The sequence below is a fragment of the Amblyraja radiata genome, chromosome 1 (genome assembly GCF_010909765.2).
Source record: "Amblyraja radiata isolate CabotCenter1 chromosome 1, sAmbRad1.1.pri, whole genome shotgun sequence".
NCBI lineage: Eukaryota > Metazoa > Chordata > Chondrichthyes > Rajiformes > Rajidae > Amblyraja > Amblyraja radiata.
Window position 1 is genome coordinate 175,002,241 of NC_045956.1, and position 27,140 is coordinate 175,029,380.

General features: G+C 45.2%; 1 protein-coding gene across 1 annotated transcript in view; it reads left to right on the top strand.

Moving 5' to 3' along the window:
• Positions 1-27,140, top strand: part of eif2ak3 (eukaryotic translation initiation factor 2 alpha kinase 3) — a 94,278-nt gene that overhangs the window by 25,272 nt on the left and 41,866 nt on the right. Inside the window, exons 3-4 of the mRNA XM_033035494.1 lie at positions 23,619-23,813; positions 24,858-24,991. Coding sequence (XP_032891385.1) covers positions 23,619-23,813; positions 24,858-24,991 — 329 coding nt within the window. The remainder of the gene's footprint in view (positions 1-23,618; positions 23,814-24,857; positions 24,992-27,140) is intronic.

Genomic DNA, 27,140 nt, shown 5'->3' on the forward strand with positions numbered 1-27,140 from the left:
AGTGCATATGAATGCATTTCGGGCTAAAACTTTGCCTATTTCCTTCGCTCCATAGATGCTGCTGCACCCGCTGAGTTTCTCTAGCATTTTTGTCTACCTTCGATTTTCCAGCTTCTGCAGTTCCTTCTTAAACAACCTTCAGATTTAGAGACGGTTACCTTCCAGCTGTTATCAGGCAACTGAATCATCCTACCACAACCAGAGAGCAGTGCTAAACTACTATCTACCTCATTGGTGGCCCTCGGATTATCCTGGATCGTACTTTGCTGGCTTTACCTTGCACTGAACATTATTCCCTTATCATGTCTCTATACACTGTAAATGGCTCGATTGTAACCATGTTGTGCCTTTCTGCTGACTGGTTAGCACGCAACAAACTTTTCACTGTACCTTGGTACACGTGACAATAAACTAAATTGAACTGCAAGGAGACAAAAGGGTAGACAAAAGTGCTGGAGAAACTCAGCGGGTGCAGCAGCATCTATGGAGCGAAGGAAATAGGCAATGTTTCGGGCGGAAACCAAAGGGTGTCAGATAAGGAAAGGAGTGAAATGCAAGTCTAGAGAAAGGGATAGTGTTAATTATTAATAACAACGTTCTCATGTGGAGATTTGGCATATTATATAATGTAAATAAGTTGCTATTCTAAGGGATGAAATATTTGTGAATGACTAAAGGCATTCCAAATGTGTATCGGCATGTGGAATTTTTCACATAACCTTTGATACAATCTGCTAAATAAGACAGGATTGGATGCTCGGTTAACTAATGATTGTTTTACTATTTTAGTTTATTAGCATACAGTTGATTAGCATACATTAGCATACAGCAAGAAGAGTAAGGTGACATGCCTCAATGACTATCGACCAGTGGCACTAACGCCGGTGGTGATGAAGTGCTTTGAGAGGTTGATCATGGAGCAAATCAACTCCTACATCGACAAAAACCTGGACCCACTGCAGTTCGCGTACCGCCACAACAGATCAACGGTGGATGCGATCTCGCTGGCCCTCCACTCCGCACTGGACCACTTGGACAACAAAAACTCATATGTCAGGCTGTTATTCATTGATTACAGCTCGGCATTTAACACAATCATCCCCTCCAAACTGGTTACCAAACTCGCAGAACTGGGTCTCTGCGCATCCCTCTGCAACTGGATCCTTGACTTCCTCGTCCACAGACCACAGTCTGTTCGTATTGGTGGAAATGTGTCAGCCTCAATAACAATCAGCACGGGAGCACCTCAAGGCTGCGTGCTCAGCCCCCTGCTGTACTCACTCTATACCCATGACTGCGTAGCGAACCACAGTGCGAACTCCATCATCAAGTTCGCTGACGACACCACTATTGTGCGGCGTATCACTGATGGGGATGAGTCAGAGTACAGAAGAGAGATCGAGCAACTGTCCATATGGTGCCAGCGCAATAACCTGGCCCTCAACACCAGCAAAACCAAGGAACTGATTGTGGACTTTGGAAGGAGTAGGAGGGGGACCCGCAGCCCCATTTATATCAACGGGTCGATGGTTGAAAGGGTCAAGAGCTTCAAATTCCTGGGCGTGCACATCTCTGAAGATCTTTCCTGGTCCGAGAACACTAATGCAATCATCAAAAAAGCACATCAGCGCCTCTACTTCCTGAGAAGATTACGGAGAGTCGGATTGTCAAGGAAGACTCTCTCTAACTTCTACAGGTGCACAGTCGAGAGCATGCTGACCGGTTGCATCGTGGCTTGGTTCGGCAATTTGAGCGCCCTGGAAAGGAAAAGACTACAAAAAGTAGTAAACACTGCCCAGTCCATCATCGGCTCTGACCTTCCTTCCATCGAGGGGATTTATCGCAGTCGCTGCCTCAAAAAGGCTGGCAGTATCATCAAAGACCCACACCATCCTGGCCACACACTCATCTCCCTGCTACCTTCAGGTAGATGGTACAGGAGCCTGAAGACTGCAACAACCAGGTTCAGGAATAGTTTCTTCCCCTCAGCCATCAGGCTATTAAACCTGGCTCGGACAAAACTCTGATTATTACCAACCACTTTCTGTTATTTGCACTATCAGTTTATTTATTCATGTGTGTATATATTTATATCATGGTATATGGACACATTTATCTGTTTTGTAGTAAATGCCTACTATTTTCTGTGTGCTTAAGCAAAGCAAGAATTTCATTGTCCTATACAGGGACACATGACAATAAACTAACTTGAACTTGAACTTGAGTTGTGTTGTGTGGTGTGGTCTGACAACTATCAAGAGCTTTTAATCTTCAATTCTACTATGAATGGAACAATGACATTCTTGCTGCAGGTTTTACAGGCAATTTAAACCAACAACACAAATAGATATACGATAATCAACAATACAATAAATTATTAGTAGTACTATATAACTAGACCATAATAGTACATTGGATAGTTTTGGGATAAGCCCACAGTTCTCCTTTTCAAATTTGCTTCACTGTTCCATACCTTGTAATGAAAGGTGAACTGCTTTGACAATATTAAAGTGATTTCACATGGGAATGGTCGTGATAGCCCGCAAACATTATTCTTGTGACATGTAGTGTCTCCAGCTGTACCATCTGCCACGCGTCAGGAAATACAATTTGAAATACATTATTTGCTTATTAATATACCATTTCCACAAAGTTCATTAGAAAATTTAAATTCCATGTCCCATATTTTTTGGATGGTGATTTGTGACAATATTATTCCAAGTAAAATATGAAGAAACATGAAATTTAAACATCAAAGTCAAGAAACACTTTTGGAAGAATATTCGTTTTCCCAAGCCTTATTCATAGGTGCACAAGGTTAAATCGTTGAAGGACAAATCAAAATTCCCCTGCCCCAACTATCCTCTCAAGACACAGTGCTCGAATATCTTGGTGGGGCAGGCAGTATCTAGTTTAGTTTGTCATGTGTGCCAAGGTACAGTGAAAAGCTTTTGTGTTGCGAGCTATCAGTCAGCAGAAAGACTACATGATTACAATCAGGCCGTCCACACTGTAGAGATACAGGATAAAGGCTATAACGTCTAGTGCAAGATAAAGTCTAGTAAAGTCCGATTAAAGATTGACCGAGGGTCTCCAATGAGGTAAATGATAGGTGAGGACCACTCTCTAGTTGATGATAGGATGGTTCAGTTGCCTGATAACAGCTGGGAAGAAACTATTAAGATTGCTTTTGGATTGGCATATGGATTTGCAGGTAATGAAGGGATATGGATCATTTGCAGACAGAGGAGTTTAACTGGGCATCATGTTCGGCATGAATATTGTGGGACTGTTCCAGTGTCTATCAGCCTCCAATGTCATATGAGCCTCCAACACTCCAAAGAAAGCAATCACCCAGGAGTTTCAGCAACCTCTCTTTATAGTTAATACCCTCTACTCCAGGCATCATCCTGATGAAGATGTTTGGCAACCTCCCTAAAGCCTCCACATTCCTCTGTAATGAGGTGACCAGGCACAATTCTCCAAATGTGGCCTATCCAAATCTTTATTATGTTGCAACGTGGCATCGTGACTCTTATACTTGTCCCTGACCGATGAAGTTATGCATACTGTTTTTTAACCACGCAATCGACTTAATCTTGCCCTTTTCTGAGAGTAATGGATTTAAAATGCCTTTGCATGTCAATGCTGTTAATGGTCCTGGCATGAACGGTATATGTTCGTTCTACATTTATCCTGGTAGAATAATGATTTCCATGCCAGATGTTGATCTGCGCTTGCTGAGCTGAGCACTGATGCACAAACATCGTCTTAAGGTGCCATTGCTCTGTTGACATGCAGTCCTTTTACACAAACTGGAGTGCGTCAAAAAAGATAATGGTAATAATATGACGGCTTTCGTCTGTTTGACAGGGCAGTCCCAATTGTGTACCTTACTATTATCTTCAGGATATTGTCATTTTGTTCTTGTTTCACAGATTATGACAGCTCACTAGTTCCTTGCTGAAGTGAACATTTGTGTTGCTTGGTGTTTTGTCATGTTGTGGCAGTCTCTGCCTCTGAGCTAAATTGCATCTTTTTGGGGAAATAAAAACAGGATATGCTGGTGATACTTAAGGTCAAGTAGCACCTGAGGAGAAAGAACAAATTGTTTCAGGTTGACAAAAATGCTGGAGAAACTCAGCGGGTGAGGCAACATTTGCCGCTAGGGGCGCTGCAATGAAGGCGCCTCTGCTTACAGTCTGTCTGTTTTTTTCTATCTTTTTTATTTTAGTTTGTCTAACCAGTTTTGTTTTGGGGATACTTTCGTTTTTGTATGAGGGGGAGGGTAAGGGGGAAACCGCTTGCCAGTCGCTTCCTGGCGGGGAGTTCAAGTTCAAGTGAGTTTATTGTCATGTGTCCCTGTATAGGACAATGAAATTCTTGCTTTGCTTCAGCACACAGAATATAGTAGGCATTTACTACAAACAGATAAGTGTGTCCATATACCATTATATAGATATATACACACATGAATAAATAAACTGATAAAGTGCAAATAACAGAAAATGGTTATTAATAATCAGAGTTTTGTCCAGACCAGGTTTAATAGCCTGATGGCTGTGGGGAAGTAGCTATTCCTGAACCTGGTTGTTGCAGTCTTCAGGCTCCTGTACCTTCTACCTGAAGGTAGAAGGGAGATGAGTGTGTGGCCAGGATGGTGTGGGTCTTTGATGATACTGCCAGCCTTTTTGAGGCAGCGACTGCGATAAATCCCCTCGATGGAAGGAAGGTCAGAGCCGATGATGAACTGGGCAGTGTTTACTACTTTTTGTAGTCTTTTCCTCTCCAGGACGCTCAAATTGCCTAACCAAGCCACGATGCAACCGGTCAGCATGCTCTCTACTGTGCACCTGTAGAAGTTAGAGAGAGTCTTCTTTGACAAACCAACTCTCCGTAATCTTCTCAGGAAGTAGAGGCGCTGATGAGCTTTCTTGATAATTGCATTAGTGTTATCGGACCAGGAAAGATCTTCAGAGATGTGCACGCCCAGGAATTTGAAGCTCTTGACCCTTTCAACCATCGACCCGTTGATATAAATGGGGCTGTGTGTCCGCCTCCTACTCCTTCCAAAGTCCACAATCTGTTCCTTGGTTTTGCTGGTGTTGAGGGCTAGGTTATTGCGCTGGCACCATATGGACAGTTGCTTGATCTCTCTTCTATACTCTGACTCATCCCCATCAGTGATACGCCCCACAACAGTGGTGTCGTCAGCGAACTTGATGATGGAGTTCGCACTGTGACTGGCTACGCAGTCATGGGTATAGAGTGAGTACAGCAGGGGGCTGAGCACGCAGCCTTGAGGTGCTCCCGTGCTGATTGTTATCGAGGCTGACTCATTTCCACCAATACGAACAGACTGTGGTCTGTGAATGAGGAAGTCGAGGATCCAATTGCAGAGGGATGTGCAGAGACCCAGTTCTGCGAGTTTGGTAACCAGCTTGGAGGGGACGATTGTGTTAAATGCCGAGCTGTAATCGATGAATAACATCCTGACATATGAGTTTTTGTTGTCCAAGTGGTCCAGAGTGGAGTGGAGGGCCAGCGAGATCGCATCCACCGTTGATCTGTTGTGGCGGTAAGCGAACTGCAGTGGGTCCAGGTTTATGTCGAGGTAGGAGTTGATTTGCTCCATGATCAACCTCTCAAAGCACTTCATCACCACCGGCGTTAGTGCCACTGGTCGATAGTCATTGTGGCACGTCACCTTACTCTTCTTGGGCACTGGTTTAATTGATGCCCTTTTAAAGCAGGTGGGGACCTCAGACCTCAGAAGTGAGAGGTTGAAAATGTCCGTAAATATTCCAGCCAGTTGGTCCGCACAGGTTTTTAGAACATGACCGGGTATACCATCAGGTCCAGGTGTTTTTCGGGGGTTCACCCCTCTGAAGGATTTCCTGACGTCGGCCTCTGTGACTCAGACTGAAATGCCATCACAGCGAATGGGGGATCGGGAAGGCACATCAGTATTGTCCCTATCAAAGCGTGCGTAAAACGCATTGAGCTCGTCAGGGAGTGATGTTTCGCTGACATTCGAGCTGCCTCCTGGTTTCGCCTTGTAGGAGGTGATTGCATTCAGGCCCCGCCACAGCTGCCGAACATCTGTTTCATCCTCCAGTTTGGAGCAGAAGTCCCTTTTGGCCTTTTTGATGGCCTTACCAAGGTCGTATCTGGTCTTCATGTAGGCCACTGTATCATTGGAAGTGAATGCCCTGTGTCTGGACTTCAGAAGAGTGCGGATCTCAAAGTTCATCCAAGGTTTCTGATTGGGAAACACTCGGAAGGTTTTTGTAGGGATGCAGTCCTCCACACATTTCTTTACGAAGTCTGTAACGACTGTGGCGTATTCGTTCAAGTCCGTTGCCGAGGCCTTGAACATTGCCCAGTCTACAGACTCCAAACAGTCCTGGAGTTGTTCCTCTGCCCCCCCCCCCCCCGACCAGCTCTGTACTGTCCTCACCTCTGGGGGTGCGCTCTTCAATTGCTGCCTGTAGGCAGGAAGAAGCAGCACCGCGGTATGGTCGGATTTACCGAAGTGAGGGCGAGGGATAGAGCGATAGGCATTCTTGATGGTGGTGTAGCAGTGGTCGAGGGTGTTTGGTCCTCTGGTGCAGCAGGAGACATGTTGGTGGAAGTTGGGGAGTGATTTCTTTAGGTTTGCCTTATTGAAGTCCCCAGCAATGGTGGTAAATGCCTCGGGGTAAGACGTCTGGTGTTTGTTGACCACGGCGTGCAGCTCCTCCAGTGCCAGACGGACGTCTGCCTGGGGTGGGATGTAGACCGCGGTCAGGATAATGGAGGTGAATTCCCTTGGGAGGTAGAAGGGACGGCACTTCACCGCCAGATGTTCGAGGTGTGGAGAGCAGGAGTTGGACAGGACTGCCACGTCTGAGCACCATGCAGAGTTGACCATGAGGCAGACGCCCCCTCCTCTCCCTTCCCCAGATGCCAGGGTACGGTCCATATAGTGGATGGAGAAACCTTCATGCTGAACCGCTGAATCTGGGGAGCTGGGGGTGAGCCATGTCTCTGTGAAACAGAACACAGAGCATTCCCTCAGCTCTCTTTGATAAAGCAGCCTTGCCCTTAAGTCCTCCACTTTGTTTTCAAGGGACTGTACGTTGGCCAGTAGGATAGTAGGGAGAGGGGGCCGAAGTCCCCTGCGCTTCATTCTGACCTGAAGTCCTGCCCGTCGGCCACGTTTCCGGACACAATGGAGGCTTCCCCTTTGTTTCCAGGTACTGTACTTGCTGTACCTGCTGTTTCTGCGGACCTGCGCTGGAACGGGGATGCAACTATTTCTCGACTGCGGAGGGCTCCGGAGGCCCCGACCACGGGTGAACATCAGAGGAAGATGACTGACTTTGGTGCTTTCCCTCACAGTGGGAAACTTTAATTCTGCTGTGTGGGGATGTTTTGTGTTGAACCCTATCGTATATTGTGTTCTTTATTTTTATTGTAAGGCTATATGGTGATCACATTTCACAGTGCCAAATAAATATATCTTGTATCTTGTAACATCTATGGAGCGAAAGAATAGATGACATTTCGGGTCGAGACCCTTCATCAGTCTGAAGAAGGGTCTAGACCAGAAACGTCACCTATTCCTTCGCTCCATAGATGCTGCCTCACCCGCTGAGTTTCTCCAGCATTTTTGTCCATAATCGATTTTTCTAGCATCTACAGTTCTTTCTTAAACAATTGTTTCAGGTTTGTGCCTTGCTTCAGAGCTAGTAAAGATAGAGATAAAATGTGTTGTAGGCGGATACATCACATGGATAGGTCTGTGGTAAGTAGAGGAGAGGAGAGATTAAAGGCCAAGATTGTTTTGTTTACGAGAGGCGAAAGGGGACTTTCTTATTTCAGCTGTCAGTTAGGAGAAAGCTTCTTCTTCTTATCGAGTCCACACACAAGATTAGAAGTTGTTCGGCCAGAGCTGAACACACTTCTCAGCATCTGCACAATGCGCTTCTTGTGCGTCTTGTGCGTGGTGGTGGAAAGATTGGATGAAACAGGGCCGCGACGTGAACGCTCTTTCCTTGCTGAAATGGAAGGATGAATGAGAACAGGCAGAAAGAGGGAAAAATGCTCGTAATTACTGTAAAACCTTTAACAGTCCGAGAAAATGTATACAAATAGTAGAGATCTTCAGCAGGTCAGGCAGCATCCTTGAAGAGAGAAAATAGTCGAGGGAGAACAATAGAGATAAATTACCTTTCATCAAAACTAAATGAATTGAATTGAATCAATTTTATTAGCCAAGTATGTATGCATACAATGAATTTGCCTTGGTGCTTTGCTCACAAGTAACAACACGACATACAGGTGACAGTTAAAAATAAAACATTAATTTAAACATGTGAATGAAATAAAATGCCAGAGCTAAAGCAGGCTACAGGCTTTTGGTCATTGAGTAGAGCTACTGCTCGTGGGGAAACAAAGCTGTTTTTACGTCTGGCTGTGTCAGCTTTGACAGTCTGAAATCGCCTTCCAGAAGGAAGTGCTTCAAAGGGTTTGTGGCCAGGGTGAGAGGGGTCAGAGATTATCTTACCCGCTCGCTTCCTGGCCTTGCAGTGTACAGTTCATCAATGGGGGGGACGGTTGCAGCCAACAACCTTCTCGGCTGATCGAACAATGCGCTGCGGCCTCCAGATGTCGTGGTTGGTGGCAGAGCCAAACCAGACCATGATAGTGAAGGTGAGGACAGACTCTACGATGGCGGTATAAAACTGGACCATCATTGCCTGTGGCAGATTGTGCTTCCTCAGCTGCCGCAGGAAATACATCCTCTGCTGGGCTTTTTTGACTGGAGTCGATGGTGGCCCCCCATTTAAGGTTCCCGGAGATGATGGTTCCAAGGAACTTAAATGACTCCACAGATGTGAATGTGGTGTTGTTGATGGTGAGTGGGGAAAGGGGAGGGGAACTCTCCTAAAATCTACTATCAATTCCACTGTCTTAAGAGCAGGTTGTTGCGAAGGCACCAGGACGCCAGCTGTGTCACTTCCTGTCTGTGGGCAGATTCTTCCCCATCCTGGATCAGTCCAATCAGGGTTATGTCATCTACAAACTTGAGAAGCTTGACAGAGGAGTCTGTGGAGGTGCAGTCGTCGGTGCAGAGAGAGTAGAGGAGAGGGGAGAGTTCGCAACCTTGCGGTGCTCCTATGCTACGGTCAGCGGGTCTGAGATGCGCTTTCCCAGCCTCACAAGCTGCTTCCTGTCTGTCAGGAAGTTGGAAAAAAACTCGGGAAATAATGCATCAGATTTTCAGTTGAGGCGATTTTTGACATCATGCCGTAAATCTCTATCGGAATGTGTAAAAATCTCACCGTTAGCGCGCCGTGTTTTTGAGGAGATGTGAATCACAGACGAACATCATACACACAAATACATACACATCCAAGATCAGAGTTGTATAAGTATAAAGATACACACACACACACACACACACACACACACACACACACACACACACACACACACACACACACACACACACACACACACACACACACACACACACAATATACACACACATAATATATACATACACACACACACACACACACACACACACACATAATATACACACACACACATGCATACATACTCAAAAAACAAACAATAACAGTGTAATAATAATAATATTCTGTTGTAGTTCAGAACGTATGAGGTTGTAGTGTTTAATAGCCTGATGGCTGTTCGGAAGAAGCTGTTCCTGAACCTGAACGTTACTGTTTTCAAGCTCCTGTACTTTCTTCCCGATGGCAGTGGTGAGATGAGTGTGTGGCCAGGGTGGTGTGGGTCTATGATGATGCTGGCTGCCTTTTTGAGGCAGCGACTCCGATAAATCCCTTCGATGGTGGGGAGGTCAGAGCCGATGATGGACTGGGTAGTGTTCACAACTTTTTGCAGTCTTTTCTGCCCCTGGATGTTCAAGTTGCCAAACCAGGCCACGATGCAACCAGTCAGTATGCTCTCTACTGTGCACCTATAGAAGTTCAAGAGAATCCTCTTTGACATACCGAATCTCCATAATCTTGGGATTATGGGAAATGACACAGTAGCATTGGTGTAAGGGAAACTGTGACCTTGGGAAAAGGAAGACACTTTGAAGGACACATTGGTTTGGAGGAGCTCAGTGCATCAGGCAGCAACTGCGGATGGAACGGCGAGGTGACATTTTAGATCGGCCCATTCTTTGGACAAGTAACTAGAAGGGGCCGTCTTCAGTCCGAGGCAGGATCCCGATCCGAAATGTCTCCTGTCCATTCCCTCCACAGACCTCCGCTACCTGACCTGCAGAATTCCTCCAACACTTTGTGTTTTACCCAAGATTCCAGCTTATGCAGTTCCCTCTTTCTCTTTGAAAGACAGTTGTGAGAGGTGTCAGAACAGATAGGATAGAATCTGAGAAACTAGGAAATGTGAAGCAGTGAGAGTTAAGCCCCTGTCCCACTTTCCCGAGTTACTAACAAACTCTCCCGAGTTTTCCCCTTGATTCGAACTCGGGGAATTACGGTTATAGCCAGTTGTAGGTACTCGGGGCTTTTTTTTTACTCATAGACATTTTTCAACATGTTGAAAAAACGTCCCGGCTTACCCGATGCCCCAAGTTCCTACGGCTAGCATTACGAGCTGCTACGAAATATCTAGATCAAGATCAAAATATCAAGATACATTTATTTGTCACATTCCTGGGATGTCAGGACTGTCTTATGAAGAAAGACTGGATAGACTTGGTTTATACTCTCTAGAATTTAGGAGATTGAGAGGGGATCTTATAGAAACTTACAAAATTCTTAAGGGGTTGGACAGGCTAGATGCAGGAAGATTGCTCCCGATGTTGGGGAAGTCCAGGACAAGGGGTCACAGCTTAAGGATAAGGGGGAAATCCTTTAAAACCGAGATGAGAAGAACTTTTTTCACACAGAGAGTGGTGAATCTCTGGAACTCCCTGCCACAGAGGGTAGTCGAGGCCAGTTCATTGGCTATATTTAAGAGGGAGTTAGATGTGGCCCTTGTGGCTAAGGGGATCAGAGGGTATGGAGAGAAGGCAGGTACGGGATACTGAGTTGGATGATCAGCCATGATCATATTGAATGGCGGTGCAGGCTCGAAGGGCCGAATGGCCTACTCCTGCACCTAATTTCTATGTTTCTATGTTTCTATGTACCAATTGGTACAGTGAAATGTGTGGTCGCCGTAGAGCCATATGAATAATAATAATAATAGAAAATTAATAATAAATAAATAATACAGAACACGATAGTCTTTAACACAGACATCCCCACGCAGCGGGATCAAAGTTTCCCACTGTGAGGGAATGCTCCAAAATTCAATCATCCTCCTCTGTTGTCCTCCCGTGGTTGGGGGGCTCCCGAACCCCTGCTGTCGCCGCTACGGGCGGCCCGATGTTCAGGCCCGTTTGCTGGGGTAATGGAAGACCGACGTCGGGACTGGAGGACATCCTCTGCGGCTTGGACATCCGAATCGGCCACCTCCTACCGGAGTCCGCGGCTCCCGAAGTCCACAGGCCACGCTGGGCGGAGATTCAACGCTGGCGGCCCTCGGTGCAGCAGGCCCAACACTCTGGAGTTTCAACGGCGATCCCAGGTAAGGCATCACCCGCTCTGCAGTGAATCTAGCGCTGCGCTGCCGCTGCTGGAGCTCTGGTCCGGTCCCCGGCAGGAAAGACCGCTCCAATCCAGATGGCAGGCCGCGAGAGGGGGGCGAGGACGCAACTCGGAGAATAGTCGCGTCCTCGCCATGAAGTGACTGGGAAACGGTTTCCCTCTTACCCTACCCCCCTCCCCCACATAGAAAAGCTAAAGTAACTAAAGAAACATACTTTTAATACTAACTATAAATTAAAAAATGATAGATAAACAAACAAACTGTAGGTAGAGGCTGCTTTCAATGCGGCGCTGAAGGCACTCCTACGGCCTCCTACCCCCTACGAGCTCGCTATCGACATTCCCCGAGTTCGAATCAAGGGGAAAACTCGGGAGAGTTTGTGAGTAACTTGGGAGAGTCGGACAGGGGCTTTATGCTGCTCCATGACAAGCTCAGCACATACAAGAGTACAGCACAGGAATGGGTCCTTCTGTCCACAATGTCTGTGCTTAACATGTACAAAGACCAACTCTTATCTGTCTGCACATCATCCATGTCTCTCCTTTGCATAGCCGTATGCCTATCCAAAGTCTCTTAAATCCCACCATTGTATCTGCCTTACCTATCATCCTTGGCAGTGTGTTCCAGGCACTCACCACACTCTTCTGTGTATAAAACAAAACTTCTGCACATCTCCTTGAAACTTTGCTCCTCTCACCTTAAAGCTATGTGCTCTAGTATTTGATTTTCCATCCCGGGAAATTCCCACATTCTTCACTACTTTCCTCCCAACAAGCTTATAAATTAGGATCCTGTTCTGATGGAGAGTCTCTGATGCAAATCATTAACTCTGTTTCTCTTCCCAAAGATACTGCCTGACCTGCCAAGAATTTCTAGCAGTTTTTGTTTTTATTTTAGATTTTCGGCACCTGTGATGTTTTAAAATATATATTTTTTACGCTATTACATTCTCTTCATATGGCTCTGTCAATTAGGCCCCACCTTCCAAAAGTCCTCTATTCCAGGGAAAGCCTGGTGAGCCTTTTCTCGAGTGCAGTGATTTCCCAGTCTTGGCAACATCCTCATAAATCTCTCTTGCACCTTCTGTGGTGCAGTCACTGCTTTCCGATAACCTAGAACTGCAGACAGTACCCAGAGCGTATCCTTACAAGATTTTATTATTCCAGTTGTTTTGCTTTTGGAGATGGCAGAGATAGAGGGACAGATTTCCTCTATGAATCATTTTGTAGCTAATGGGAACTGAGGAATGTGGACTGTGAAATCTGTTCCTCCCCCCCCCCCACCCCCACGAGAATGTTTGTGTATCCTGTTCTTCTGCAGTTGCAGCTTGACTGCCCTCCGGCATTCTGCGAGATCTTTAAAATTTTGCAAGGGGAATTACTGTTTGAAAGCAACGCCACTTGGAAGCATTAAGAATGCCTACAGTCTGGTGTGAGTCATACTAGCAGATGAGCTGGTGAGGTAATGGTCTTTGGAGAGGGAGATAGATGATGTCACCTCCTTTCACACTGCACCTTCAGCATTGCCACCTGCAGAGCGAGCCGAGCTCTTGATTTACCGAGGGTTTGTTATTGATAAATTCCCAGCGCTGATCCCCTTAACTGGAGCTTTTCAATAAAATGCCAGATTGTGTTATTGTAAAATATTTAGCTGCGGTCAGCCTTCTGTTCTGAGCCCAATAGATGGGATTGATGCAGTGTGGGTTCATCTATTCACTACCCCCTGATGTAATTTGCTGAAGTCATTCTGCACACAACAACCCTACAGAGTAATTATTTTAGAAGAGGGAAGAAGAGGAAGACAACTTGTATTTCTTATTAAAGTATATATTGAATATTACATCATATTCTGTTGAATCTAATAATGCTGCACCTTGCTTCATGTCTAATAATTCAGTATTTTTCTGACTTTGGTCAGCATCTCTGCATTGCCATCTTTATTTAGAATATCCAACTCTTCAAATAAAGTTTTTATCAACAGGCTTACAACAGTGCCTTTCTATATTTCTACTAACATCAATCAATTTGACCTTGGAGGAAGAAATTTAAATAAATTCTTATGTCAGAACAAGGTATTTAACTACAAGCTGTGAGGACAACAAACCCACTTCCGTTAAATCCTGAACGATTGCTGCTTTTAATTGAAGATCTTGTTCTTAATATTGGGAGTCTGGGACATAAAATGAAAGAAAGACACAAAAAGCTGGATAACTCAGCGGGTCAGACAGCATCTCTGTAGAAAAGGAATAGGTGATGTTTCAGGTCGCGACCCTTCTTCAGATGGGTCAAGAAGGGTCTCTACCCAAAATGTCTTTTAATTCTTTTCTCCAGAGATGCTGTCTGACCTGCTGAGTTACTCCAGCTTTTTATGTCTATCCTCGGTGTAAACCAGCATCTGCAATTCCTTCTTACACATAAAATTGAAGTATAGAGTTCAAATTTTAGGACTTCTGTTAATAATCGTTGTTGCAACCATCAGGAAACACTGACTGTTTAATGTTGGACAATTAATGTTTCTGCCCTGGAGAGTTTAAATACAAGTCAGGATCCACAACCAACATGAATTGGTTTTCCCTTAAGTGTGTTGTAGTTCTTGCAGATAGCAAAATCTTTACTTGGAAGCATACTTCTCTCTGTTGCTCTTGTTACATCATCAAAAGCCAATAAAAAGCTCATTTACTGGTGTTTTTTTTAGTAATTTCCTTCTTTGTTTATCTATCCACAGTGTTTTGTGTTTTCTCACAGTTATAACTAATTATTTCTTAATTGATTCTATTGGGAGTCCATTAACGCTAATTATTTTGCAGTTGAGAATTTTGTAATTACCACACTCTTATTGGTTTATAGATCCACCATAGAAAACGTACTGTTAGGTTGCATCACAGCTTAGTTTGAAAGCACCTCTACCCAAGACTGCAATAAATTGCCACGAGTTGTAGATGTAGCTCAGTTCATCTCACAGACCAGACATTTTACCATTGACCCTATCTGCACAGCCTTGAGAAAGCAGCCAACATAATCAAAGACTTGTCACTGCTCCCATCTGACAAAAGCTTGAAAGTGCGCACCATCAGACTCTGGAACAGCTCCTTCCCCTCTGTTATCAGGCTTCCGAACAGTCCTTCCATAAGCTAGAGTACTGTTCAATTCACCTGTATTCCATTATGGTCATTGGATTTTGTCTGTGGAACTGATACGCTACAATGCTGAGAGCACAACCTGTACGAATTGGCAACATCGATAAACATCAGTACAGGAGCTCCTGAAGGCGGTAAGCTCAGCCCTCTCACTATATGATAATGAGTGTATAGGAGGACGCAACAGACAATAGGTGCAGGAGTAGGCCATTTGGCACTTCGAGCCAGCACCGCCATTCAATGTGATCATGGCTGATCATCCCCAATCAGTGCCCCGTTCCTGCTTTCTCCCCATATCCTCTGACTCCACTATCTTTAAGAGCCCTATCTAGCTCTCTCTTGAAAGTATCCAGAGAACTGTCCTCCACAGCTCTCTGAGGCAGAGAATTCCACAGACTCACAACTCTCTGTGTGAAAAAGTGTTTCCTCATCTCTGTTCTAAATGGCTTGCCCCTTATTCTTAAACTGTGCCCCTGGTTCTGGACTCCACCAACATCAGGAACATGTTTCCTGCCTCTAGCGTGTCCAAACCCTTAATAATCTTATATGTTTCAATAAGATATCCTCTCACCCTTCTAAACTCCAGAGTATACAAACCCAGCCACTACATTCTCTCAGCATATGACAGTCCTGCCATTCCCGGGAATTAACCTTGTAAACCTACGCTGCACTCCCTCAATAGCAAGAATGACCTTCCTCACATTAGGGGACCAAAACTGCACACAATACTCCAGGTGTGATTTCAGTAGGGCCCGATACAACTGCAGAAGGACCTCTTTCTCCTATACTCAACTCCTCTTGTTATGAAGGCCAACATGCCTTTCGCTTTCTTGCTAACATGCCAAACGCAGTTTCTATTCTGTCTTCAAATTCGCTGTGGATGGAATACAGATGATGATGGGTCAGAGATTCGGTATGTCAACGAACACCCTCTTGAACTTCTACAGGTGTACTGTAGAGAGCATATCTCGTCATATGAATGCAAATAAATTGCATACCAAATAAGGCTTTTCACTGTATTTCAGTAATAATAAACTTACTTTCTGAATTTCCTTAGCTTACAATTTGAATTTTAAACATTCTAGCAATTTGTTTCCATGTCATTTTATCGTGCATCTTTCTTGACCTCATAGTCAGTGAAGACTTTTTGAAATTTGGTTTCCGTGGAAAGAAATTCAGGAAGGTCTTTCAAACAGAAATGAAATATTTTACTAAATAATCTATTTCAGTCTTGTTGATTTTTGATGTGTGTATATTGCCCCGAACACCAGGGAGAACTCCCCTGATACTTACAGGTTGTTTTCTTTTGCATCCACTTGATAGAGCACACGGGATCTCCCTTAATATCCTCTACACTGATGGCATCGAGATTGACAGTGCATTGTTCATCCAGTCATTTCAAGGCTCTTAAACCCAAGCTTCTGTAATTATTGCTTACATTTCAGCACTGCCTCCACAATTTGAATATTTCTGACAGTATTTTTTCATTTGCATTCATTACTATCTCAGCACCATTTATGAAGAATGTATATGCATATTTTATTTTATCCTTTGTGTGAACAGTATTTTATATTTCCGTGCATTCTTCGATTTTTTTGTTTTTTTTGTCCATTTAGATACTTTGGCAAACTGTTTCTTGATTTTTGAGATATCTTGAATACTGCTATTCCTGTCACGGTATTACCAGCAGTTTGACTGTTATCTGTGAATTATAAAATTGGCCGATAAGGCCCAGGAAAAGGAAGGACTGTATCATGTTGGTTTAAGTGCAACTTCATGCTATGTGTCTTGCTGATGCTGAACATCACCTGGAATGTATTGAGGTTATTGGTAACTTGGAAGATGCTCCATAGATAGGGAGGGCATAAAAATGCTTTATTCCTGGTTTATATCAGTTTATGATGGGAATCTGGTGTTCCCAAAGTGTTGCTAAAACCACTTTGAACTGATTTCCAGTTGAGTGGAAGCACTAACCTGACTAATCATTGATGTAACCCACCGCCCCTCCCTGTTCGTTTATACAACTGCCTTCTACTAAAGTCTTGAGTATCAATAGGTTTGAAGTTTATTAATTGGTTTCTTGCTTGGTTTGAAGTGTACTTTCAATGATTGTATAGCCTTTTAAAGATGGAGTGATTGGTGGTATAATGGTACTTTTACTGGTTTACAAACCTATCAAAATGGTAAAACCATTTCCCGGTGCCTGTTGTTATCAGGCCTCAATCAACGGGATCTCCAGTGTCCATTCACTGCAATTTGATCAAAGTGCCTGAACAGGGAGAAAATCAAAAAGCAGACTTAAATTTTAAAATATCTTGGAGTACTAAATAAAATTATGTTTAAATCATAGTACTTACAGCTCAGAACAAGGCTTCTCAGCCCATACTCAGCTCAGCCTATGCTATCTCTATAGACATCTGTCCACTTCCTCTCACTGCCCTTTCACAATTGTCTCTCCACAATATTATTGATCCAGTCTCCCCTTGAAAGCCACACTGGAACCTGCCTCCACTACACCTGTGGGCAATGTATTCCAGATTCCAACCATACAAACAGTCATTCCTTGTGTAACTTCTGACTTTCTGACTCTTTCACTCAATGCCCCAACCTATGAAGGCGGGATCTCCCTATACATCAATGATGTACAGTCTTGCCATAAACTGTATACTTTCCCCTTGCATTCGACTTTCCAAAGTGAAAAATGCCAACATGCAGAATATAGTGTTGCAGCATTATAGCATTACAGAGAAAGTACAGATTAAAAACTAAAAAGTGCAAGAGCCACAATGAGTTTGGTTGGGCATTGGGGTTATAACCCTTAAGGCCCTGTCCCACTTGGGCGTCATTTGCACATCATGCAGATGGCGCACAAAGATTTTGTACATCCCAATATCCTGGGGTGCCGCACGCGACTGCGTGTCACTGCTTACGTCACCACGCACCATGCGCACATCACGACGTGTAAATGATGACGCCCAAGTGGGACAGGCCCTTTACCTTATGAATTGACCATTAAGTGGGCTGTTTGCAGCAGGGAAGAAGCTTTCCCTGAATCTGGTGGATCATGCTTTCAAGCTTTTGTATCTTCATGCCAACGAGACAGGGGGAGAATAGGGAATAACTGGGGTAAGTAGTCCTTGATTATGCTGGCTACTTTCCCTGAAATGCAGATGGTTAATGTAGATCATAATTGAAAGGCCGAATGGCCTAATTCTACTATCAAGTCTAATCTGCCATGCAATCTTGGCTGATCTATCTCTCCCTCCTAACCCCATTCTCCTGCCTTCTCCCCATAACCTCTGACACCTGTACTAATCAAGAATCTATCTCTGCCATATCCACTGACTTTGTCTCCACAGCCTTCGTGGCAAAGAATTCCACAGATTCACCACTAAGAAATTTCTCCTCATCTCCTTCCTAAAAGAATGTTCTTTAATTCTGAGAATTTAACCTCTAGTCTTAGACTCTCCCACTAGTGGAAACATCCTCTCTATCCAAGCCTTTCACTATTCTGTACGTTTCAATGAGGTCCTCCCTCGTTCTTCTAAACTCCAGCGAGTACAGGCCCAGTGCTGTTAAACGCTCATCATATGTTAACCCGCCATTCCTGGGATCATTCTTGTAAACCTCCTCTGGACCCTCTCCAGAGCCAGCACATCCTCAGATATCGTGGCAAAAGTAGTAGAATTAGTTGATGAGGGGGAGTCTGGTCTGTGTGATGGACTGGGCTACATCCACACCTCTGCAATTTTGTATGGTCTTGTGGAATGAATACGTTTATTGGCCAAGTATGTTCACATACAAGCAATTTGCCTTGGTGCTCTGCTCGCAAGTAACAACACGACATACAGTAACATTTAAGAATGACACATAAAACATTAAACATTAATAATAAGACATTACAGTTTAAACATGTGAATGAAATAAAATACCAGAGCAAAATGAGGCGACAGACTTTTGGTTATTGAGTAGAGCTACTACTCGTAGAAAAACGAAGGTAGACAAAAATGCTGGAGAAACTCAGTGGGTGAGGCAGCATCTATGGAGCAAAGGAGTAGGTGAAGTTTCGGGTCGAGACCCTTCTTCAGATTTACCCTCCAACTTGTGGGGGGAAAAGCTGTTTTTATGTCTGGCTGAGCCAAACCAGACCAAGATGGAGAAGTTGAGGCAGTGGTATTGCTAAACAAAGACCACAAGAAATTGCATTGAGTTGTGGATGTAGTTCAGTCCATCACTATAATACCACCGTGTCATTTTTTATACTTGGTCAAACCTCCCTCACAGTGGTTTAATAGTTCTTTATTATCACATATACCACGGTAAAGTGATTTCCTGTTGTTACCTGCAGAACCAAAATGGCGGCAGCGCGGGCACATCGCGACGCCCCGTGTCTCCCAAGAATGGGAAAAATAGTGACAATTCCCCTACCTGCTTCAAGGCTGTTCACACGGAGCAGTCTTGTATCCATTTCGTACAGCCGACAGGAACTTCTGGACTTCGGTTCCTGCGGCTGCAACAACTTTCTGGGCGATCTCCGTCTCGCTCTTGAGCTCGTCAGAGCAACGGAGCACCGGAGCAGCGGGGCTGGAGAATGCCACCCGAGCCGCGGGGCTGGAGACCGCCAGCGGAGCCGTGGAGCTGGAGACCACCACCGGAGGCGCGGAGCAACGGAGCGGCAGAACACCAGCGCGCACCAAGCCAGCTTGGCCGACCGGAAGCACCAACAGACGGCGACGCGTACGAAAGCACCGCCGGGGACGCAGAGGTGGGTTAAAGGCCAGGTTAGAGCTAGCCCCACACAGGCTAGCGATTCCTAGCCTTTTCCTCGCTAACGTGCGCTCACTGGCAAACAAAATGGACGAACTCCGGCTAAGGATCACCTCCCACAACTGGATCAAAGACTGCAACATCCTGATCTTCACGGAAACTTGGCTCAACATCGACATTCCTGATAGCACCATCCAGCTAACGGGGCGTCATTTACTCCGAGCGGACAGGACAACAGACTCCGGTAAGACCAGAGGTGGAGGTCTGTGCATTTATGTAAATAAAGCATGCTGCACGGACTCCACCATCATCGAGAGTCATTGCTCAGCTAACCTTGAGTTCCTCTTGGTTAGATGCAGACCATTCTATCTGCCCAGAGAGTATACCTCCACTGTTGTGACTGCAGCCTATATCCCTCCTGATGCTAATACCAAGCTTGCAATGAAAGTGCTGCATACTGCCATTAGCAAACAACAGACGCACAACCCCGAGGCAGCCTTTATTGTTGCTGGTGACTTCAATCACTCCAACCTGAAGACTGTACTCCCCAAATTCCACCAACATGTATCCTTCCACACTAGAGTAGACAAGACACTGGACAAAGTCTACACTAACATGGCTGAAGCTTACAAAGCCGTCCCCCTCCCCCACCTTGGTCAGTCTGATCACCTCTCATTGTTCCTGCTCCCTAAGTACTCCCCACTCATCAGACGGGTTAAACCCACTGTGAGGACAGTTAAAGTCTGGTCAGAGGAAGCGGACTCCATACTTCAGCAGTGTTTTGGAAACACTGACTGGAAGGCGTTTGCAGCCCAAGCCACCCTTGACTCCCACACGGACATTGATTCCTACACATCCTCTGTTCTGGACTTTATAAACTCCACCATCAATAGTGTCACCTCCCTCAAACGGGTGACCATATTCCCGAATCAGAAGCCATGGATGAACAGCGAGGTCAGGCTACTGCTGAAAGCACGGGACACCGCTTTCAGGTCAGGCGATGCTCGAGCCTACAGTTCATCCAGGGCTAACCTGAAGAGGGGCATCAAGAAGGCCAAGCACTGCCATAAGCTCAGGATTGAGGAGCACTTCAACAACAACTCTGACCCCCGACGCATGTGGCAAGGCATCCAGGCCATCACAGACTATAGACCCACCAACACCACCCCCACATCCAGCGACGCCTCCTTCCTTGAGGAGCTTAACCACTTCTATGGCCGCTTCGACAGGGACAATCTAGAGACAGCCATCAAGGCTGTGCTCCCTGCTGATCACCAACCCCTCACACTCACCCCCTACGACGTGTACGTGGCACTGAGTAGGACTAATGCACGTAAGGTTGCTGGCCCTGACGGCATCCCCGGGCGCGTGCTCAGGGCCTGTGCTGCGCAGCTGACAGACGTCTGGACTGACATCTTCAACCTGTCACTTGCCCAAGCAGTTGTCCCCACGTGCCTTAAAACCACCTCCATCGTGCCGGTGCCAAAACACTCCACTGCGGCAAGCCTCAACGACTTCCGCCCAGTTGCACTTACCCTCATCATCACCAAGTGCTTCGAGAGGCTGGTCCTGGCACACCTCAAAGGCTGCCTACTCCCACTTGGATCCCTATCAGTTTGCCTACCGCAAGAATAGGAGTACGGAGGATGCCATCTCAACGGCACTTCACTCCGCCCTCTCCCACCTCGACAACAAAGACACTTACGTAAGAATGCTGTTCATCGATTACAGCTCAGCATTCAACACCATTATACCCTCTAAACTGATCACCAAACTCGGTAACCTGGGCATCGACCCCTCCCTCTGCAACTGGATACTGGACTTTCTAACCAACAGACCCCAGTCTGTTAGGTTAGACAAGCACACCTCTTCAACTCTCACCCTGAACACCGGCGTTCCACAGGGCTGTGTGCTGAGCCCCCTCCTCTACTCCCTCTTCACCTACGACTGCACACCTGTACATGGTACTAACACCATCATCAAGTATGCAAATGATACAACGGTGATTGGCCTCATCAGCAACAACGATGAGTCGGCCTACAGGGAGGAGGTCCAGCTCCTAGCAGCATGGTGCACTGACAACAGCCTGGCCCTTAACTCCAAGAAGACCAAGGAGCTCATTGTAGACTTCAGGAAGTCTAGGGGCGGCACGCACACCGCTATCCACATCAACGGGACGGAGGTGGAACGTGTCTCCAGCTTTAGGTTCCTGGGGGTCAACATCTCCGATGACCTCTCTTGGACCCACAATACCTCAACTCTGGTCACGAAGGCTCACCAGCGTCTCTTCTTCATGAGGAGACTGAAGAAGGTCCATCTGTCTCCTCAGATCCTGGTGAACGTCTACAACATCTACAGCTGCACCATCGAGAGCATCCTTACCAACTGTATCACCAGCAGGTCCAGGAACAGCTTCTTCCCTGCGGCTGTCACACTACTCAACAATGTACCTCGGTGACTGCCAATCACCCCCCCCCCCCCCCCCCCCCCCCCCCACCCCGGACACTCCTCCCACAGGAAAAGAAAAGTCTATGACTGTATGCATGTAAATAGATTTATTTATTGAAATCATATTCTATGTCGCTCTTCCAGGGAGATGCTAACTGCATTTCGTTGTCTCTGTACTGTACACTGACAATTAAAGTTGAATCTGAATCTGAATCTTCAGTAAAATTATTGCTGTTCATAAGTACAACCTTCTCCTTGCGTAAGGCGTGCACAGCCTAAAGTTGTAGGACAACGTGTTCTATTTGATCTTATTTGATTGTGCATGCCAGGTTGATTGCATTCGTCGAAACAGGACGGACCACGTGAAGGTTGCAATCTCCCACCCCAATAAGTACAACCAAGTTCAAGGAAATAGCCCACTGAGAGAATGTGCAAGGGTCGCCAGGTTTTGGCGCCATAAAGTCCCATTCCAGCTGTTGCCGTGTTCCGATTGTCCCCATCTTCGCCCAGCCACCTTCGGCCTTTGTGCCCCAGCGGTGCCACATGCAGCCGACCTTGAGGGCACGGAAGGTAGGACCTCCACCCTCCTCTTTGCAGAAAGTGTGGCAGAGGCACTGGGACTATCGTTATAACAGCAATCTCTTGTCTCTGGGATCATTCTTGTAATTCTTTGTGAACCTTCCCTACACCCTTGAGACCTGTTCTATAAAGCAACAAATGGAATTGAATATATTGCTCCAGTTGAGGTCAATCCTGAACTTTACAAAGGTTTTGCAGAAATTCCCTGCTTTTAAGCTGAATGACTCCATTGATTTAAGTAGTTGAAATATATTTTAAGTTTGAATTTGTAATATTTTGAAATATTATGGAATTATAAATTTGAAATGTGATGGAATTATGATTTTAGGACCAGGGTTTGCCAGGCAAGTATTACACAAAACAAGATTTACAGGTATTTCAAAGTATGTCTACTTTGTAAAAGGTTTAAGTTCCTGTCAATCCAGGTTTTTCTCTTGATTCCAAGAACGGAACTCACTATCAAAACATGGAGGGGACGGGGGACACAATTTTTTGGTGGCCGCATGCGCACACACACACGCACGCGCGCGGCTTCTGAGGCTCAATCCAGCGCTAAATGCACCTCAACTGCCTGTCCCACCGGGTTAACTAACAGCCCTCCCTGGACCGACGAGATACCAGCGCTGCTTCTCCGCGCTGGCCATATTTCCCGCAAGCCCATACAGGTTAACCTGGCGGGGATGTCGCTCACCTCTCAAAACATGGGGGGGACGTGTCCACTCTGGCCCCCTCAGGTTTTCCGCCCCTGCTTGATTCTGTTGGGAAATCAGCAGAAGCAACTTTGGGACTTCTACATAAAGCCTCCCAAGAAGCTTCTAGTTCATGGTGTTGCCTTGAGTGTTTTGAGTTCGTGGAGTTGCCTTAGTCTAGCAGAGTTGAGGTTGAGTTATGGAGTTATTTCATCCTGTGCAGGTACAGCATAAAATGGATATTATCAGAGTTTTAACTGGGACTGCTGAGGACAATGTAACCCCCTACACTATAAATGTGTGTTTGTGTACAGCCCATAACATAATGTGGCATAATGACAGTGACTGCTACTTTCATGCAGGTCTTTGGGAACAAAGTGATCATTCCGTCGCTGGATGGGCACCTTTTCCAATGGGATCGAGACAGAGAAAGCATGGAGGCGGTTCCTTTCACGGTGGAGTCTCTCCTGGAATCTTCTTACCGACTTGGCGACGATATAGTCTTGGTTGGAGGGAAGTCCCAGACAACCTACGGGCTGGATGCCGACACTGGAAAGGTAACTGAGAAACCTGGACGGGGACATGGATCAGAAAGGTTTCGAGGAATGTGGGCAAACGGGACTAGCTTAGATGAGGCATCGTGAGGGGGGTCATGGTGGCGCAGCAGTAGAGTTGCTGCCTTACAGCGCTTGCAATGCCAGAGACCCGAGTACATGCTGTATCTCTAAACTAATTGAACCACAACTCATCTGTTTTGGATGTGAATCTGATATTTCTTTGGGTGCCAGTGAACATTGATTGTTTTAGGCAATCAAGGTTGTGGCAATTAATATTTCTCATCTGCACTTTAAGTATAACCAATAATCTACACTTTATGTGATAGAGAAGAGAATGGAAGCCACTTTAAAATAGTCAAGTCAAGTGCAGAAAGAAATGTAGAGGAGGAAAGAACAAATTAATTAAGAATGAAGTTTGAACAAGAGATGAATTTCAGAGAATGCCGAGAATAATCTACATACTACAGGACTAGATTTCCCAATTTGGCAGAGAGATTGATGGAGTTTTGCATCAGCAATTACAACACCATTCATACGATGTGGCTGCGCTATTAATAAGGAGTTTCTGCTGTAAGTTTAACTTGCAAATCTAGCGTTTTTGCAATTAATGGGACGCTGAGAGGAAAATGCTGGAGCAGCAGTAATCGACCAGCAAGTCTTGGAAATCTGCAGCTTGATGTATTTCACTCATTTTCATGTTAATAATGATGCGTGTTGTTGACGAGATGTCACTTTACCAACGTCGTACATCTGAAACCTGCACATCTTCTCACATTGGAGAAGGGTGCCCTTCACTGTAGTCCTGGCAAGGCACAGTGGCAGCCGTTTATTGCAACTTGTCTTGCCACTGCAATACTTTCTTCATGGTGTCTACGTGAAGCCCACAGTGGGGACTCAGTTGTCTGATGGTGCTTGTGATATTGGATGCTACGAGTTGCTGGTTCTCTGCACCGTTGCCGTCTAACTGCTTGAGTGCTTTTACTGACAGGGAATCTCCTCTGCTTTACCCCCTGCACCCGCTCCCACCCACCCAACCCTATCCAGATGCAGTACGTCTGCTCCATGGGGGGATGCAGCCGCTGGGATGAGGATGTGACGGACCAGGAATCTGATCTGCTGCTGCTGCAGCGCACGCAGAAGACGGTCAGAGCTGTGGGACCTCGATCTGGTGCCGAGAAGTGAGTTTAATTCATGTCTGTTCTTTAAGGAACCCGATTAAAGCCAGGGTTGGAGAAGGTGGAGATAATTTAAGGAATAAATTGGGGCTTTTTGGAGAAGAAGATTGCGCATTAGTACAGTATGATGATTGAATTCTCCAATTTATAGTTAACCTCTAACTAACCCCCTTCCCTATATCCCATCTGTATTCACATCTATATATCTACTCCATACCCTCCCCTCCCTAGTGTTACTTTCCTCCCTCTGGATTCTCAATCCACTGTTCCAATCTTCAAATCTGTTCTTATCTCTGGTTTCTCTGTAATTCTTATCTCTCTGTAGTTTTGCAATGTTAACACCACCGTGTAGCTCTTGCAGGTGTCCTCAAAGAGTAAGGCAATTTGGCCAGTTGGTATTGATAATGGTTTGTTGTTATCACGTGCACCTACATATAATGGACAAACTTTGTTTGCGTGCTATCTATACACAAGTACAATCAAACCGCACACACACAACAGGTAGTGCAAAGAGAAAAATACCAGAATGCAGAATATAAGGTTGTAGTTTCATGGCGCTACAGCTTCGGAGAAAGTGCAGATTTTAAAAATGTGCTGGAGCCTCAATAAGATGATATCCCTATCTCAATAAAGATATTATTGAGATAGGGATATCATCTTATTGAGGCTCCAGCACATCCGGCAGAAGAAACGCAAACTTGAAAGTCCATACCATCAGATTCAGAAAGAGCTCCATCCCCGCTGCTATCAGAGTACTGAACAATCCTCTCGCGAGCTATGGCTGTAGTCCCGATCTCACTCCACATTTTTAAATTTTATTAGAAGTAAGTACAATAATATGGTACCATAGGTACCTAGTATATATTGGCATGTTACAATTCATGTACAGCTTCTTCTTATTTTTATTTTTGCAATAAAAAGGAGACAGAAAAAGAATAGAAAAGAAATAGTGAAGTGTGTGATATCAGAAAGTGAAAAAAGGAAAAGGAGAAAAGAAAGAAAATGAAGAGAAAAGAAGCAGAGGTAGAAAGCAGAAGAATAAAGGAGTATCTCTCTTCATTTTCTTTCTTTTCTCCTTTTCCTTTTTTCACTTTCTGATATCACACACTTCACTATTTTTTTTCTATTCTTTTTCTGTCTCCTTTTTATTGCAAAAATAAAAATAAGAAGAAGCTGTACATGAATTGTAACATGCCAATATATACTAGGTACCTATGGTACCATATTATTGTACTTACTTCTAATAAAATTTAAAAATGTGGAGTGAGATCGGGACTACAGCCATAGCTCGCGAGAGGATTGTTCAGTACTCTGATAGCAGCGGGGATGGAGCTCTTTCTGAATCTGATGGTATGGACTTTCAAGTTTGCGTTTCTTCTGCCGGATGGTTGATCAAACTCCACGGTTCATGAGATGATCTCTCAGCTCTGGATTAGCACTGATTTCTCAGCACTGGATTAAGCACAATAATCTGGCTGCTGTAGAATATCAGGGCTATAACAGGGGTCAACTGCCCCCAAGTGTGGCAGTGTCTTGGCTCTATAACTCTGTACAGGTGGTCTGAACTCTTCCTGTCTTTGCACCCATCAATAGTGTGCTTGCTGATTAATCTTGGCTTCCTGCATGATAGTGCTTATTAAATTATACCCTTGCTGTTAAATCCCTTCAGTGCCTGCCCATTCCCCTTCTTGGTAATCTCTTATGACCCTTCAAGATCTGCATTCCTCCATTTTGGGACAGTTGGGAACCCACGTGTTGCTAGTTAAAGTTGAGCCCCGGATAAACCACACCGGACAATAACTTTTCCAAATAACTATAGTTTATCTATCACAATTAGTGCAAATATTGTTAGTGGGGTGGCACAGCTGCTGCCTTACAGCGTTAGAGACCCGGGTTCGATCCTGACTACAGGTGCTGTCTGTGTGACGTTTGTACATTCTCCCTGTGACCACATGGGTTTCTCCAGGAGCTCCAGTTTCCTCACACACTCCAAGGACATGCAGGTTTGTAGGTTAGTTAGCTTTGGTAAAGATTGCAAATTGTTCCTAGTGTGTAGGATAGTGTAACAGAAACAGAAGTACGGGGTGATCGCTGGTTTGCACAGACTCGGTGGGCCGAAGGGTTGTTTTCTCGCTGTAAACTTAAAAACGAA